Genomic DNA, 19,301 nt, shown 5'->3' on the forward strand with positions numbered 1-19,301 from the left:
AATTGCATTAGATTCTGAGGAATCTAATGACCGTTATCTAACTTCGAGGAGTTCAATATATCACTTCAATGTGAATTTTATCTCAGTCCAGACCGTGTTTACTTGTCTGGTTGTTTGATTGCATTAAATTCTGAGGAATATAATGACAGTTATTTGACTCGTGAAGTTAGATGTACTGGAGGGACTGCTGGGCAGGAGCAGCCCCCTCCGCGTACAAACAGAGCGGTGCCGCCCGTGTTCCCCGCTAAGGAAACGGGACCAGAGGCTGAAGCAACGCTCTAGGCCAGTGACTTCTCAGCCTAATCCGAATCCGACGGAGCCGTACTTCAGGCTGGGAGGTCCACGGCCAAAAAGTCATGACGCATTTCGGTCACGACTACAGAGGGCGGCCCCTACTGGGGTAGAGCGGTGTCCACCTCATTACACGGTGCCCGTCTCACCTCAGTGCCCTCGGGAGGTGTGTCTGCCAACCCTGCCAGAGTTTCAGGGTGCAGTGGCTTCCAGCGAGCACTGCTCTCAGTTATTTCTGCCCGTGAGCGTAGCGGAGCTGAGATGCTCGCCGCCCCTTCGGGGGCCTTTTACACCAGAGGTCAGTCTCGAGGGACTGATTCCCTTAGTACATAAGTTTACAGCGTAGAAACTACTGCCAATGTATCTCAATGGGTCCTGCACACAGCAGAAAGAGGCTATCGCATTCAGTTCAGCCTTCCACCACCGAAGTTCAACGGGGTTACACCGACAGTAGTCGACCCCCGGCAGGCTCTGGTTATGGAACAAGAAGTGAATACCCTATTAAGGAAGGAGGCCATCGAGGTGGTACCTTCTCTAGACAGGGAGTCCGGGTTTTATAGCTGGTATTTCATAGTTCCAGAGAAGGATGGGGGGCCTACCTACCAATATCGAGTACTTCCCTTCGGCCTAGCACTCTCACCCCGCACGTGGGGAAGCTGGGTTTGAGACTAAACGCCAAGAAGAGTGTACTTTCTCCAGTTCAGAGAACCACCTATCTAGGCGTAGTGTGGAATTCGACCGCGATGCAGGCACGTCTGTCTCCTGCTCGGATCGAGTCGATCCTCACATCAGTCAAGAGAGTCAAAAAAGGCCAGTCACTCACTGTCAAACAGTTTCAGAGACTGTTACGGCTTATGGCAGCTGTGTCCAACGTGATACCTTTTGGCTTCTGCACATGAAACCCCTACAGTGGTGGCTCAAGACCAAGGGATTTTCCCCCGAGGGGGAATCCATTACGAAGTATCAAGGTCACGCGGCAATGCCTTCATGCCTTAGACATATGGAAGAAACCTTGGTTCTTGAATCAGGGCCCGGTGCTGGGAGCTCTTGGTCGCCGTGTAATGCTAGCGACAGACGCGTCCCTCACTGGTGTGGGTTCGGTCATGAGTGGTCACCCTGCCCGCGGTCTGTGGAGCAGTCACCTTCTGGCATGGCATACCAGTTGTCTAGAGATGCTAGCTGTGCATCAAGCATTGAAATATTTCCTCCCAGACCTGAGAGATCACCATGTGTTGGTCCGCACCAACAACACATTGGCGATTTCTTATATCGGTCACCAGAGAGATCTGCATTCGCGCCCCTTGTATAAGCTGGCAGATTGACCTGGAGATTGACCGTGGGAGCAGGCATACTGTCGAGACAGGGGCCGAGGCCCGGGGGGCTTCACTCCGAGGTGCTGAAGTAGATATGGAGAGTTTTTTGGACCTCTTTGCGACTCAAGAGATATCGCAATGTCCCCTCTGTTTCTCTCTAGTTCATCCAGCTCCTATTGCTCTGCTCCCGGGAGTTCTGGCGAGAGTACGCTGGAACGGGGTCCGTCTGTTATTAGTAGCCCCATTCTGGTCGGGCCCGTTATGGCTCACAGATCTCTCTTCAACGGCTCTCCATGGGAGATTCCGATCAGGACAGATCTGCTCTCTCAGGCGAAGGGGAAAATAAATCACCCTCGCCCGGAGTTGTGGAATTTGTGGGTGTGGCCCCTGAGGGGGAACAGCTCATAGCTTCCGGTCTCTCAACCGAGGTTGTTTGAGACCCTCGTCCAATCCAAAGCTCATTCTACGAGGAAACTGTACACCCTGAGGTTGAAACTCTTCTCCTCATGGTGCAGAGACCGCCAGCTTGACCCTGTTAACTGCCCAGTTGGTACAGTTCTGGAGTTTCTACAAGCTAGGCTCTCTGCGGGGTTAACTCACTCCACCTTAAAGGTGTACGTTGCGGCCATAGCTGCTTACCACGTCCCTTTCAACGGTCAGCCAGTGGGTAGACACCCCCTAGTTACACGTTTCCTCCACGGTGCACTGAGGCTGAGACCTCCAGTACAGTCCCCTTTTCCCCCGTGGGATTTGGTTGTGGTGTTAGAGGTCAGGCCCCCTTGGTGGCCCCTACCTACTTAGACTTTGCCCCTGGTATGGCCAAAGCATTCTTATCGAGTGGGTTATGTTCCTAAAATTCCCTCTGATATGCCACAGCCTATCATACTGCAGGCCTTCTGCCTGCAGTATGATAGCTAAATTGATATGTGTCCAGTTCAAGGACTGGACGCATACGTCCACAGAGCTGCCCTGTGGAGAAAATCCGACCAATTGCTTGTTTGCTACAGTCCTACTAACAAGGGTTCTCCTGCCACCAAGCAGACCCTTAGTTGTTGGATAGTCGAGGCTATCAACGTCTCCTATGAGTCCTCTGGTCTTCCCCCTCCTTTGGGGGCCAAGGCTCACTCTACTCGGGGTATGGGGGCCTCCAAGGCCTTCTCAGCAGGTGTGTCCCTCTTGGACATCTGCAATGCTGCGGGGTGGTGCATGCCTTCTACATTTGTCAGATTCTACGATCTTGATATGCAAGCCACTCCGGGCTCTTCTGTTCTCTCACCTCAGCTGTGCTCTTCGGATACACACTAGGCAGGGATTTGGTAGTCTGGCAGCATGGGCCCATCGTTCCCAAAGCGCTTTGACACAGCTCGAGTTCCTGAAAAGGAACGCCTCAAGGTTACGTATGTAACCCTAGTTCCTTGAAGGAACGGGACGCTGCGTCGCAGAGCCATACTCCCGGCACCCCTGCCGGCGCTTGCTTCCTTACTCGAAGCTGAAGCCAGCTGCACGGTACGTGCTTTTATAGCTTCCTGGTCGCTACGTCACCCTGCCCGTGACGTCATGCCCTTCCGATGGACAGATTGCACACAATATTCAGAGTTGGTCTCGTCATGGACGTTCCCCAAGTGCTTTGACGCAGCGTCTCGTTCCTCAAGGAATTAGGGTTACATACGTAACCTTGAGTCGTTTATTACTAAACAATTAAATGACTCTTTGCATATTTTCAACCAGCAGGCGGTTCTGTGTTGAGCGAGACCCCACGGAATGAGCGAGCGGACCGGGATATTCAGAAATGCGCTCTCCGCTCACGAGCTCTGATCGGAACAAACCCGAACTTCTCTGTCTGCTGACCTTGCAGAAACATAAAAATAGACATAGCCAGACTAGATTATTTTAGTACAAATTATGAGCTTACTGGCCATTTTTTTTATAATTCTTGACAAAATTATGATATATTAAGTCTTGTTTTTTTTTTGCCTAGTTAGTTTTGCCTACGTTCCTATGGCCCAATGATGCTACGATGAGAATTTACTGCTTTTTAAAAATGCGAGTCGGGTACAATATTTTTATATTACCCGTGCATCACTGGTGCGAGTGGAAAGATTCGCGCTCGCACATTATTTTAATGTGCTTTCGCGTTACAATAATGCATTCTCTTTGCTGCTTCTGAACCGCTTACACATAACTTACTGTATACGCACTGCAGATGGAGTATGTGACCCTTGGGCAATAAATATATTGGGCAAAACATATAACACCTGAGGTACCGCTACAGTGAGCTCTATGACCAATGCATGGAGAAAAAAAAAGAAAAAAGAAAAAAAAGATCCCTGAACACGGTTTTATTTTATTTTCTTTTTTCTTTTTTTCCATATGTCTAGACATTTTGTTTGACATCTTTACTTAGTGATTATTTTGACTTATGTCTGTTCTAGAGACATTTGATATAGCTCTCATTGGTTTTCTTTTGGAAATATGTTTACAATTTATACTGAATGCATTTATGACTAAAGCATGTCTATGTTTGTCAAAATCGTGATTAAAATCGAAATCGCAAAATTGATCAAAAAATCGTGATAGCTTTTTTTTGTCCATATCGCACAGCCCTACTAGCCTGACTACGTCAGACTTCCTACTTCCGCTCAATTTCATTTCGCTTCTGTACTCAGTCTGATACAGCGTCAGAACTTTCTGTTTGCCACCGGTCTGGAAACAGCCGGGCCAATCAACGAACCGAGGGCGGGCTGAGAGCCGTGACGTAGATGCTAAGCGCCGAGTTTTACATTGTAGGTTAGAGAAATCGAAAACCGAAACGACCGCGGAAATGGGAAACGAGACACGGGATGCAATTTGCTCTGTTATGGAGAACATTCAACTCTTTTTCAAACTGAAGCCAGAACAAGAAGTGTGTTTAAAAAACAGGTTTACAGTGGAAGTTCAATCATAGATTTGAGTTCGATGCATGAGGTCTGTGCTTCGATGCAGCTGTACAGGCACATAACATACGTCATAACTTAACGTATCTGATTGGCTTACGGGTAACCAATGATTTTAAACTTCAGACTAGTGCCCCCTAGCGAGAGAGAAAACACTTCTCTATTATGCCATTTCAGACTCTGTCTACGAAGCAAAGTGAAGTAGCAGAGTCTGGTATTACCAGGCTACAGCCCTACAGTCAATATACAAAATATTTCACCACTCGGTTCTATGACTGACCAATAAAAACCATCTATTCTAGAGAGCAATGTAATAAGAAAAGATACACAGCCAATACATTTAAACTACTTTAATAATCTAAACTACTGGACTACATAAAAAGGCTGCAATGCTGTGTAGAAATGTGAATGTAAACAATTTAGTCTATGCAAGCCTGATTTTGTATATCATTGTGTTATGAAAAATGTCAGATAGCAATTTTAAGGTATGTTTTCCTTTTTACCATTGCCACAAGACATAAATTAGTGTAAAATGTCTTCTTCATTTGTCTCTTTCAGGAATATAGCTGAGCAGCTTAATAAACATTTCAGCATTCCATAAAAAAATAAAATAAATAATAATAATAAAAACGAATTACCAATTTCAAATTGCCAAATTTTGATTTCATGGTAATTTAAAAACATTGAATTTGTTACCACAATAATAATGGAGGAAGGCACGTACAAAATGGCTACACACTTTCAAATTATATATGCAGCTGTGTATATGCAATTATGTCTCTGGTTTTAAAATATTCTGAACATTACCTTGCTACATGGTTAATGACAGGCGAGAAGTTGGTAGGTCCGCAGAGCTCGATGGACTCTAGAGTCTGGTAATAAGCTTCCATGATTCCATCAATGCCATTGCAATATGGATTCTGAAGGTTTCCATTCTGTAGGAAGACAGGAAAAAAAAACACTAATGTAAAATCAAATAATCAAACAGACAGGGCCTCACTGTTATGTGGAGAGTGATAACCCACAGTGGAAATTCCACATATTAGAGTCATAAATTGATGCTTACATTCTTTGAATAAAATGTAAGTTCCAATTTTAGGGTTGCCAGGGCATTATGTAGTCGCTATGAAGTGTTCTAAGTGATTTTTCAATTTGGTTGGTGGGATTTATGGAGGGTTGCCAGAACATTGCTATGTGGTTGTTATAATGTTTCTTTTCTTTTTTTTTCCTTTTTTTTTGCGATGCCCTGCAACTGCTCTGGGTGGTTGCTAGGGTGGTATGTGTTATTATATTTAGATTTTTAAGCATTGCAGTTGCAAGGGTGTCATGGGTGGTTGCTTAATGGTTACTTTCTAGCTCAAGTCAAAAATTCCCACCCCTAGTCTCATCATTCGCAAGGTAAAAATTTTAAACAATGTATAGTTTTGCTGACTTCACAAAAGCATTCACTTTGCTCTCTCTAAAACACAAACATCCAGCTCTTGTGTAATTCCAGTTTGTATCTTGAAATCATTGAACATGGAATAAAAAAAGTACAAGAGATGTTTTGGATTTATATTTCCAAAGAGATTTCTAGAGAATGTAGGATTCTGTCAAGTGCTCTTTAAAAAACTGTTCTGAAATTGAAAGGTTTTTTTTTGTTCTGACTGGAGACAAACACAAGCAATGAAAACATTCAGAAACAGACTTGTGTCCTCAAAAACTGGATATGCTGTGACTACAGCGTAAAGCTATCTGTGCAGGACTGGTGTTTTACAAACTGCTTACCAGGGGAAAATCATGGGATATTCTTCCATGAGGAGGCAGTTTGGCTCCAAATCCCAGTGCGGAGAACATCTTGTCACTGCCATAGTCCTGTATGATCTCCCCCACAGCTCTGAGTGCCATGTCGTAGACGTTGGTCTGATTGGGATTATTGTTATGGAGGGAATTGGGCTGGGCTGGGTTGCCTGGGAACCATATGAAAGAAAATGTGTACTTTTAGTGCAGCTTAACCATTTGATGGGAGAAGTATTCAAACTGAATTGTACATACTGTACATATTCATGGCTACACTGTTGAATAGTATAATACATTATAAATCATGATAACATAATGTGACACATTAAATAAGGTCTTATTTTATGATGTATTTCAATGTATAATACTCTTTAACAGTAGAACTAATATAATGTAACAAAGTTTACAGTTAAGACTAATTATTTATTTATGCATTTAAAAGCATTATGAAATTACTAGATTGTTTGATGAATGTAGTTTTCTCTCCTGTCCATATATTTTTCCCTCAATAAACTCTTAAGTACTACTTATTGATTATAACGTAGTTGTAGTAGAAATGTTTAAGTATGGTGTTGGGTTATAGAAGTAATATAAATATAAAATTGTTTGTTTGTATCTCTTTACTCTTTGTGTAAACTGAGAGGCTGATATTATATGAATCCAGTAGAAAAAAATAAAGCTAGTAATGTATAAAAATAGATTTGCAGGGATGGCCCTGTAATGAAATTGGTTTTGCTGTATTTCCTTTGAATCTGCAAATGAATGTTAAAGGCTGGCCTCTCAGTATAATCACACAGATCAGAGCTCTTTATCGCATTAAACCTCACCCATTATGATAGAGGGTGGCTATTACTAGCCCTTCTTCATGCATCATCTGCATACATTTCAATAATTTCTTCAGCCTCCTGATGGAGATGGCACTCACCATTAGAAGCTGTGAAATCAATCGCCACTGTGAAATTAATCTGAGTTCTGCACAACAAAGACAGGAAAAAAGGTAATGGTTATTTCAGCCATACTTCAATCTTGTGAACATTGAGATGCTCCAGGTGTAATAAAAGCACATTATTAACAAGCAAACATGGTAATAAATGCAAACTCTTTAGGAGAGAATAAGGAAATTGATAAAGTGAGAAATCATTGAGAAGGACTCTTAAAAAACATAAAAATAACACAATAATAATACAAAGGTCATGTTCTGATGTACAATACATTTATATTTTGTGTTGTATATGTTTTGTTGTTAGCTTAACAACATGCTTACAGTACACTAATGTGACACTGAGTGTCACATGAGGAACCCTATTTGGCATGTGTGACTAACCATTTAAAAATTGTTGGGTGTTTCAAATCACTCCTTTTGAGGTTCCATATCATTTAGGATGCTATATGTTTTCAATATTATACCTCATATACAGTTATCACAATTAGCTTTGTATTTATTTAGTATTTTTTTTTTTTTTTTTATAAAAACCAAGTCTCAACCATGTATATATATATATATATATATATATATATATATTACCAGGAACTTCAAAAGATATACAGTATGCCATTTTGAGTGAGTGACAAAAGTGAGTGACATGACATTCAGCCAAGTCTGGTGACCCATACTCAGAATTCGTGCTCTGCATTTAACCCATCCAAAGTGCGCACACAGAGCAGTGAACACACACCTGGAGCAGTGGGCAGCCATTTATGCTGCGATGCCCGGGGAGCAGTTGGGGGTTCGGTGCATTGCCTAAGGGCACCTAAGTCGTGGTATTGCTGGCCCCTGCAGCAGGGCAACTGGGTGACAGTGAGGCAGCGTAGTCGTGGGTTTAAACACCGCTCTTCTGTTCGGATCAAAACATTAACCTGTTAGCCTGCACCAGAACGCCCTCATCCTCAAAGCCTCTCCACTCGCACGCGTCAGTGATTATGAATACACAGCAAAAAACGTTGGGTTGTTTTTTTAACCCAACCATTGGGTTACACATATTGGGTCAATGTGTTGGGTTATCTTAAAATTTGATGGGTAATTTTTTTTTCAACGTTGTTTTTTTTTTTAGTTATAACCCATCTGTTGGGTTAAATATGTTTCCCGCTTCACTCCTGTTCAAATTTTAACAGTCCAGTCAGAGACTCAGCGTGGACATCAGTGGCAGTCTGCCTGATTATGAAGGGTAAGTAACTGTTAATATAATCGTATGATGTATATAACTGTCATAACATTAAGTAATGTGTCTGATACGTTAATTCTTGTTTTTTTAAACGTTAAAAAAGTTTTAATTTCCTTTAGTCCGTTTGTTTCCCCCAGATAATCTTATCGATTGTAAATGAATGCTAACATTATTCCTGTTTGTTCGCCAGTATTAGTACACTAAAAGATTAGCTGCAAAAAATTTGTAGACAAGTATTACTTAAAGTTAATACAATTGTTAGAAAAGCCGCACAGACCATTTATAGGATCGGACCAGTGAAAGAAGCTGCTCGAGGGAGCTCTGAGCTCACACATCAGTCATGCAACAGACAAGAGACTTGTTTGAATGAACCTGCAATTTTCTTTTATAAAAGTTCAAAAACCAGACAAAAGAAAAGCGCGCAGTCGTGAGGTAATCCACTCTTTCAGCGAAAATGTATACCAGTGCCCCAAAATTACATAACGTTAAAGTTATTCCTACAAAAAACCTTTAAGGGGGGAGCGTAAAACAGAAGCCATATTCGTCTTAGCGCAGCAGCACTGATTAATTGTACTGTAAAAGTGTTTTTATGATTTATTCATATTGAATATTGTTATGCATCTATTGTAATACCCTATAATTAAAGCATTTTCTCTTATGAAGCTAGATTGATTGACATGTTTTTTTAAAAGTGTTGTACTAAATGTGTTTATACTTATGTTTTAGACAATGGACTTTTTCCGTGAAGGAAAAAAAAATGCAACAAAAGAATTTCTGCCTGTTAACTGAAACATTTCAAGGTAAGTAACCTATTTAAATTAATGATACATAAGTTTTAAATTTTTCTTAGACCTATGACTTCCAAAAATTATGAAAAAAGGACAAATGAGGTGAAATAAGTGTATTGTTGCATTCCGTCCAACAAAGCTTCCTTTCATTTACAGTGTACATTTGTTCCTCCCTACAAGTCCAAATCAGTCAAAGGGTAAAGGGTGGTCACATTTACTCACATTACTCACATTAGCTGCAAATATAGCCAAATTATCTGGAGGGAGTGAAAACTGGTTTAGTCTGACTCTTAGATAGTAGATCCCCACAAAGACAGTAAAAATGTAAACTGTAAGCTTAGCTTTTTTTTTTTTTTTTTTTTTTTACTTGTCTGTAAAATCTCTACTTTTGTCATTAAAGGCCTTCGTGCAGAAATTGTCTTTAAAACCCTTCATGCCATCCTGCCATCTGCACCATAACACACTAATGGAAAAAAACTAATGGTGTGCACATCATACACGGAAATGAAGCGGTCCTTCATTGACATTCAACCTTTAAGTAAAAGCAAAACTTACAATTACAGTGCCTTGTGTAGTCATGTCACCTTTATTTATTTTGTATAAGACACACGTTGTACAATACAAATAGTACTAAGGAGATATTTTGTATAAAAAAATGATGACATAATTTTCATTTTTGGGTGAATTATCACTTTAACCAATTTAAATTCGCTATAGCTTTTAACTCATTTAAATTCACTAACTTGTAAAGTGAGTGTATCAATGAAATATCATCACAATGCATGTTAACTGAACTTTAAAAAAAATTATTTTAAGGTTGGGACTAATTAGTGCTGTACTTGAATCACGAGACAAGCCAGAATCCACATGTCCTGGTGCTTGGTGACAAGGAAAACTCCTCCCAAGATTTTATTATTTTAAACAGGGAGGCGATGGAACAGGAGACGATAATACAAGCAGTCGATCTGTGTTTTAAAATTTTCTTTGTATATGACATCTACTACCTAAAGCCCTCTGCTCATATTTGAGAGTTTTTGGAACACACAGTCTTTAATAGTTTCTTCTGCACACTGTCTACTCCTTAAAAACTTTGTATTTAGTAATCAGTAAAAAACTTTTTTATTTTATTGATCATCAGTAGGTCCAGCAGTATATTTTTTATTATTATTACGTGATTTTATGATAATTTTTTTGTTGTATTATATGTTATGATCATTTTATTTAATATTTGGTAATATATGGTAACCCATATTCGGAATTGGTGCTCTGCATTTAACCCGTCCAAGTGCGCACACACAGCAGTGAGAAGTGAACACAACCCCCAGAGTAGTGGGCAGCTATAGATCCGGCGTCCGGAGAGCAACTGGGGATTCAGTGCCTTGCTCAAGGGCACCTCAGCCATGGGTATTGAGGGAGGAAGAGAGCGCTGTTCATTCACTCCCTCCAGCTACAACTTCTGCCAGCACTGAGACTCAAACCTGCGACTTTTGGGTTACAGGTCCAACTCGAACCATTAGGCCACAGCTGTGAACTGTATTTGCACATTTGTGTGTTTTGATATGAATATGAATCGATACATTTGTACATCTTGAAAATGTCAGTTGTATTTTTACATGTTCTTGTACATTAAAAAAAATAAAAAATAAAATATATTTGTAAATGTGTTACTTGCATATTAAAATAAAATCTGTAAGTTACAACAAAGTAGTTTCAAAATATGGTTGTATTGATGTTAATTAATATAAATAATTAACTCAACTGTTAGGCAACTTTTAACCCAACAGGATTTTAACCCAATGGGTTGGGTTGAAATAACCCATGGATGTGAAGGTGCTATACCAACCCATAGTTGGGTTACTTGTTGGGTTATTTTTAACCCAACATTTTTTAGTGTGTAGAAGTGGGGTTAGCACTGCTAACCTGTGGTAATGAAACCCTAGCTTTGTGGTGTTAATTCTGCATTTCAGTGGCAAACTTATAAAGTGTAAAATAATTTTATGACTAGATGTTTAGCAATAGACACACACTCTTGTGTTCATATATGTGTGTACATACATTCATATTTATATTGAAACATTTTATGTTCAATATACAATCACAAAAAAAAAAGAAAACTTTATGAATATTCCATGTAATGCTATTTCTATCTTCATTTCTAAATATCCTTTATGTACCAATCCTTTATAGCCATATATTGCATTATATAAACAAAATTAAGCACTAGTTTCCATATATGAAAATGTATTATGTGATATAGTACAACATATTTTGCAGTATGTTTGCATAATGTTTTGTATGTTCTCTTGCTCTTCATTCACCTCCTATATTCTGGTAAGGTAAGTCCTATTTTGTTGCATATGAGAGCTAAATAGCTGCTATGCTAAGAGACATAACACTAATGACAGTAACACTGAATCAATTCTGCCATTAATCTCAATAGTTTAAAGCAAATAAAGGCAGAGTTAACTTGCAACAGCATAACATACTGTAGTTAATGAATCATACAACTCTGGATCTTCTCCCTTTGATAAATAAAGACAGCTGTTAGTGTGACTCATTCCAGGATGCAAAATCTTCCTCTAAACACACAAACATGGCTCACAACAGCTGTCTTTTGAGAGAAATCTACACACGAAATCAAAACTGTATTTTACGACTGCAGATGCTTCCAGAGTTCTTCTCCTTGAGGGCTCCATAATACCAATTAACAGATTGGATTGTTCTTCATCACAATGTCTGTCTCTCTAGAACACTGTGCTCTACATCTCCTGGAGCTAATGAGTTGCTCTCAACACTAGTGTCAATCATTGCTCAGGGATGCCACAGAAAGACAGATGACGGAGATGGCAATAGACAAGATAGGGGGAGAAACACTAGCTGTTTATCACAGTAAAGCATTAAGTAATGGCAGTTGATATAAGTGTCAATTAAATGAATATAGAGTTAGCAGGGAATATAACACAATATAAAAATATGAAATATTTGATTAATTAAATATTTTCAGGGGGATTTGAAATATTGAAGTAAATAAAGGTTTTTTTTTTCATTTAATAAAATGTTTATAAAGATTTTAATAAAAATTTGAATTTAATGTTCATTTAAAATGTAATATTTAATAAATTCAGATGCACTTGTAAGAATTCAGTTGATATGCAGTACAGTAACAGGTGTAATGTACACACTGTATCTTTCATTCTGTCTTCCACCTTTTATGTCTGGTTTGTGCTTTGGTATTGATTTTCCCATAATGATAACACCGTGACACAGCGTCGAAGTTCCTCTTCGAACAGGAACGTCTCAGGTTATGTAGGTAACCCAATTCCCTAGGAAAGGTGACGCTATGTCTCATTGCCATGCCTAGGCTATGCCTGTGTACCTCCTTCTGGCAAGTAGAATTTGGTGGGATGCATTTCAGGCTTCTGTTTATAGCCTTGGCCAGGATTGCATCACCATGTCATTACATTCTGCCAATCAGACACATGCTTAAGACATTGGTTCACAAGGAAGTGTTTTGATAGCATCAACACAATTACGCAGCTTCTTGTTCCCTTCTCAGGAACCAGGTTACATACGTGGCCTGAAATGTTTTTACAGTTATATTGGAGAGCCAGAAAAAAATACAAATAAAAAATTTAATTGTAACTAAGTTTACAGCTACAACTTCTCTAACTATCTTTAAATCTTTGTCTTTAGCAAGTATGTACAAACTTTTGCTCCAAACCGTCAAGCATGATCATAGTTAGTTGGAGTATTTTGCTGTGGGCTACATCACAAACACTGTCATGCAGAATTACACTAACAATGTTTCATACTGCAACACCCAACAGGTGCAGAGAAGCTTTTATCATGGCAGAGGAAAAATGTGCATAAATAGGGAAACATTTACAGCCCTACACAACTTTCCACTTTAGCCATTCACACAATGACGTGCACTGAAACACAGCTGCCATTACTGCCAAGAAACATTGCTTTGGAGTTGTCTCCTAAAAAATAACACCACACATAATGCACTTACTATACAGTATATGCACTTGGATGTCTTTCTATTTACTACTATGTTAAATGGAAAAGTTCAGCCAAAAATTATAATTCTGCTTTTGTTCATTCTTACATGTTATTTTTGTCCACAGATATTTTTGAAGAATCTTCAAACAGCTGTGATCATGGCTGTAAAAGCTCCAGAACCAACACAAAAGAGTCATAAAAGTAGCTTATACACTAAATATAATGAGGATAATGAGACATACAAATGACAAAACCACATTAAATCAACATGAATGCAAAAAGTAAGAACTTGACGCAACCTCTTTTAAAAGCTTATCAGCTTTGTCTTCCTTTCTCAAATACATCGTCGACCCTTAAATCACTGCTGTCATTATTTACTGACTACCTCCAATCCTGAATCCAAAACAAGTGCACTAATAGGTTATTCATTCCATTATTTCTATATGAATTATATCAATAAATGATGAGCTGGACATTCCAGTACTGTTACAGGAAGTGTGAGAGACACATGCAGACTGTACCCTCCAGGAGTGGACAAATTCAGCTCAAGTACACTGACCTTTCACCAAAACATCTTAGAATAAAAGCAAGGAGTGGCCATTAAAATAGAAGTCTTGTGGTGTGGTGTCACAGCAGAGGTGACCGCAGCCTCCCTCTTGTCACCATAATAAAAATCATTGCTCAATGTGGGTGTGCGATCTGCCATGCATGGATGGACCCTGCCTACCACTCGCATTTAATAGCACATGCATAGCAAACACCTGTGCTAAGATTAGCCATGAATAGACTTGGTCACTCATGATGTTTGTATGAAGTCTGCCATCTGTACTGCCAGTGTAATTACCAAGAAGCCCTCAAAAAGGACATCAAGAATCTGTCGAGACCTGCTGTTGAGGACACAGACTGCGTTGGGGGTGGTTTGGGATCAAAGCTAAATACAGCTGTGTTATCACCACTGGCAATGTGAGAATTTAAAAGCACCAAGTCACTTTGCTTTCCACAGGCATGTGTTGTCTATTGGGGTTTCCACCTCAGAAGCTGATTGTAAAGAAAACAAGTGTGTGTAAATGAAACGAGCATAGCATCACTTACCCGCCTTTCATGTAATCCAGGAAGGAAATTTCAATTTCACTGAAAAACGACAGCAGTGTCACCTGAAAACATGAAGTCAAGAAACCCCATGATGATTCTTCGTGTCGATATGTTGCTATATCCAACATTACATGGAATCTTCTAAGTAAAACTGATTCTGATATACATTTATATTTTACATTTAATCATTTAGCAGACGCTTTTATCCAAAGCGACTTACAAATGAATAATAGAAGCAGTCAGGTCAACAAGAGAACAACAACAGTATACAAGTGCCATGACAAGTCTCAGTCTAGTACAGAATGCATAGCCAGGTTTTTTTTTTTTTTTTTATAAATGAAAAGACAATATATAAGTAAAGAAATATTGCCTCAAGCATACTATAGAGATGGAGTTTATCTATAGCAAGCACAATGCACATTCATAAATTTATATTAAATTTTATCTTGTGTTACATTTTATTGTCAACATTGCAAGTAGCCTAGTAGAATGTGCATGAAATTAAGAGTAATCCTGGACTAAAATGGAATGAAGATAATATAAACTTGTGGGGATAAATGGCTGAAACGTGTTCAAAATCTTTGACAGCGTATCTTAAACTTTATGAGGACTGTAAATTGCATAAATGTGTAGTCAGCAAGGTAGCAATATGCTTCTGAATCAACAAAATGGTACAATAGCAATAGAGTGTAGCAAGAAAAATGTATGCTTACAGTTCCAGAGTTGTGATAATTTTTCTTCTTGGCTTTCTTCTTGGGGTTTATGACCTGTGCAGAAATAAAAGAAGAAGAAAAAAGTTTGATTATAATCACTTATGGGATAGTGGAATTCTATCTATCTATCTATCTATCTATCTATCTATCTATCTATCTATCTATCTATCTATCTATCTATCTATCTATCTATCTATCTATCTATCTATCTATCTATCTATCTATCTATCTATCTATCTATCCATCTCTCATAAATCATATTTTCAGTGTGAATTTAAACATTTTAGTTGCACCTTACACCTTGGATTGTGTTGCACAATGTAATTGTTATTAAAGGACTAAAACTACATTTGAGTAAATTCAACATTGTGCTGAAGATGGTATTTACAGTATATCGAGACAGTAAAGATAAAGCAGCAAAAACAGCTAATATATGTATATGCTGTGTATCTATGAAATAATTCAATTACATCTGATTACATTCTGAAATACTGGTCAAAAGTCCTGCTAAAATTATAAATATATTACAGTTTTTCTCAGTTGCTTTGGCTCAGTTCTCAAATGATTTTTTTATTTCCCAAAACATTAAGTTCAGATCTCTGAACAATTCGCTTCTTTTTCACATCAGATTGGAATTTCTTATTGATTTGAGCAAATTGCAAATGCTTTGGCACATGTGTGCAAAGAGGACATACAAATGTCTGCAGTTTGGACAACAAATAATTGCATAACTTCAATTATTTTCAATAATTTTCAATAATTTTCAAACACTTCAGAACTTCTCAGACATTTTTTATTGTGTAAGCCATCACATTCAAAACGATCTTTTCAGTTATCATGATTAGTATACATGAATGTATGTTCTAAAATATATCTGACATTGACATTATTTGTAATGTCTGCTAAATTGGCACATGACCTCTAATTGCATTCGCAGTCTAATTGCAAATTACCTCTAATATGAATCAACCATTTACCCATTTACGTAACCAATCAACTTTGGGAGTATATATATATATATATATATATATATATGTATGTATGTATGTATATGTATATGTAGATTGCCCACAGCACAATCACTGCTGTAGAAGTTTTTGAGAATGGAGGACGTTCACAACCCTGAACTGCAGCAACATGCTTGTGGAAGAGCAATTGGAAGGAGTGTAAGAATACGTGGTGGTGGTAGAGGACGAAATAATCGAGGAAGAGGTGGAAATAGAAGAATCAGAGTTTTTTTCCCCCCATGAATGTTATTTGTTGTTTGTGTATTTGTTGTAATACACAAATATGAAATGTAAAGTGAAATCTTGTTACTCTTCTCAGTTACTTTACATGTACAGTAAATACACTTGTATTGTGTATATACACATGAAGTACAAAAATAAACACTGTAAAAATACAAATGTTCATAGACTTTTCTTTTTCTTTTCTTTTTTTTTCTACATGCTATTGAATTTTCTCAACAAATATGAGATTTTTGTTTAAACCCTTAATTTTCATGGTTGACTGTGGTGGTGAAAAAACAACTAAACATTTTGACCAGGGTGGGTCACACAATGACAAAAATACTTTAGATTTTGGTGGCCTTGGCCAAATTATTGACACAATAACTAGGTTTTGAAGCATGAATTAAATGTTTTGGGTGAGTAACTACATTTTGCAGACATGCTATAAAGTTTTGAAATTCCTGCAAACAATTGTGAGATTTGCACTCACAGTTTAGAGAATGTTAAGACTGTTTCGAAAAATGTGCCAAAGCAATTGAGAAAAACTGTAAACGTCATATATTTTCTCCTTAACTCGTATTGTGCTAACAAGCTAAATAAATAAACAAATGAATGAATGAATAAATAAATGATTAACTAAATATATAAAAATAAATAAACAAATAAATAAATATACAAAAAACATACAAACACCTGCTACAATTTAAAATATATTAAACTTCATATATTTTCTTCTTAACTCTTATTATGCTAGCAAGCTAAATAAATAAATAAATGGCCGGAAAATGGCCATGACAAGCTCCATGACTAACATTACAAGTGCTCTAGACCTGGTCTGATATATGCAGGCCAACTGAATCTACTTACAGTTTTTCTCAGTCGCTTTGGTACATTTCTCGAATCATCCTTGAGATTTGCAAAACAGTAAGTGAATTTCTCAAAACAACTCGTACAAATAGAAAAACATCATGGATTACCTGCAAAAGCCAGTCTTATGCTCAAAATCCTTAGTTCATCTCTCAAAAATAAATATCTGTGTCAATTAACAAATCAGTGCCATCAGAATGACATGTCCTTGTGTCATAGACAGTTTATGTATAAGACAGTCAAAATGTTTAGTCATGTTGTCAATATAAAAGTGTACTCTGGAGGGATGTTCTGATTTAAACTATGGATAGAATTCCCAGTTACACTTTTACCAGTGGTCTGACACCCCCCCCCCCCCCCCAAAAAAAAAAAACAAAAAAAACAAAAAACAAACAAAAAACAATAATTAGAAAAAAAACTTTACAATGTCATTGTGATATATAAATGGTAAAAGAAATATGGGCACAAATACGAAAATAATTCAGTTTTCAGAATTTGTAACTCTTGTGTCTATACAGTATATGCTTTCCAACTGAAGATTCATGAGATGTACCTTTGAGCTATTTCAGAGAAATAGTTTATCATTGGTTTATCATCTACATTCTCTACATTTGTGAAGACTCACTTGCACAATTCATTCCAAATTGACAAAAAGTCTAATAATAATGTGTGAAAATAAAAATAAAAACTGTGCTTGGCAGTTTATGACAACTAGATTAACCATTTTGCATTTAATGACTGATACAATGAACTAAAGACTAGATGTTTTGAGGAGTAAGACTATTGCACAGAAAACTGTATAATACATTTTGAGCGACATGACTTTAGCAACTGATAATGTAGAAAACCGCAGATAAATGTGCATAATCAATTGCATGAATGTACAAAAGCAATTGCAACTTGTTCAAAAGAATGAGAAACTGGTTTTGTGATGTGTATAAATTACTAGATGATGTGGAGTTTGTACAAGTAGTTTTGAGAATTTCATTTCTGATTTGAGAAATGCACCAAAGTGACTGAGAAAAACTGTAAGTGGAAAAATATTTTAAATGTCAAAATAATTTGTGCTGATAAAGGTCAAAATCAGTTGTGTTGATTAATTCAGATATACACTTGTACACTGAGATCTGTTGTTTTTACGTGTTTCTTAAAGTTTTTTAAAGTTATTTTCTGGTACCTACAAAATTTAGTAGAGCAGTTATAATAAACCTTATAGGGTCTATAGGTTCACAATTTTCTTAATAATTAAAAAATGTGCAGTCAACTTGAATAATAAAAGTAAATAAATAATGTAAGCTACAGTGTATTTGTTGTGCCATGTAAATACCATGATAATGAGCTCTGCAATTGAATAAAATATAGATTAATAAAATAAGATTACCTCATACACGTTAAATTCTGACTGGCCTCTTTTCAGTTCTCTGTAGCTTGTGCTGAATTCTCCAATGAAGTCATGACTGTGTAAACACACACATATACACAGAATATTTTAAGCCATCACATGTTCCTTTAGGGACTCTGAGGAATTGATTTTCTGCATGTGTGTATGAGTTCTGTAACACAAAGGTTTGCGTCTTGGGCTTTTGCATCTATATTTGGCATGTTTTCACACGTTTTGACCAGAATAATAAATAAAATATTATAAATAAATACAACACCAATACACAAAATAAATAAAAAAAGTACTTGAAATGGACAATATCATCATAAGAGCATTTCATTCTAATTTCATGCACATTCAGTGTGTCCCTGTGAGAACACTTACATTTACACTTACATTTACACAATTACCTTACATCTCAAATTAATGTATGTGTCAGGTGTGTATATTAAGCTTCATGTTCAGTACCTGCCATCCTGGTTCCAGTCATAAACTTCAACCTTGATCGTTCTGTTTAGAGAGAGAGAGAGAGAGAAAGAGAGAGAGAGAAGAGCATTTTACAGCTCTAGACAATATTCCAAATCTTGTACATTGTTATGCATGTTGAGAATGATAAGAAAAATTTGATATCTCCATTCTGACCATTCTGCCAGATGAAACTGTAATTCTGATCACTAACAAAAAGTAACAGCACACCTCTCTATAGCAAGCCACACAATTTAATGTATCATTGTGTTGTGATGTAATT

The 19,301-nt window shown here is 37.6% G+C and overlaps 1 protein-coding gene across 1 annotated transcript in view; it reads right to left on the reverse strand.

Moving 5' to 3' along the window:
- Positions 1–19,301, reverse strand: part of LOC113068964 (copine-8-like) — a 136,698-nt gene that overhangs the window by 33,964 nt on the left and 83,433 nt on the right. The window contains exons 11-17 of the mRNA XM_026241927.1: positions 19,022–19,063; positions 18,554–18,629; positions 15,077–15,130; positions 14,364–14,425; positions 7,242–7,288; positions 6,305–6,486; positions 5,345–5,472 (exon numbers count right to left, since the gene is read on the reverse strand). Of these exons, the coding sequence (XP_026097712.1) occupies positions 5,345–5,472; positions 6,305–6,486; positions 7,242–7,288; positions 14,364–14,425; positions 15,077–15,130; positions 18,554–18,629; positions 19,022–19,063 (591 nt within the window). The remainder of the gene's footprint in view (positions 1–5,344; positions 5,473–6,304; positions 6,487–7,241; positions 7,289–14,363; positions 14,426–15,076; positions 15,131–18,553; positions 18,630–19,021; positions 19,064–19,301) is intronic.

This window comes from Carassius auratus, unplaced genomic scaffold, assembly GCF_003368295.1.
Source record: "Carassius auratus strain Wakin unplaced genomic scaffold, ASM336829v1 scaf_tig00000272, whole genome shotgun sequence".
NCBI lineage: Eukaryota > Metazoa > Chordata > Actinopteri > Cypriniformes > Cyprinidae > Carassius > Carassius auratus.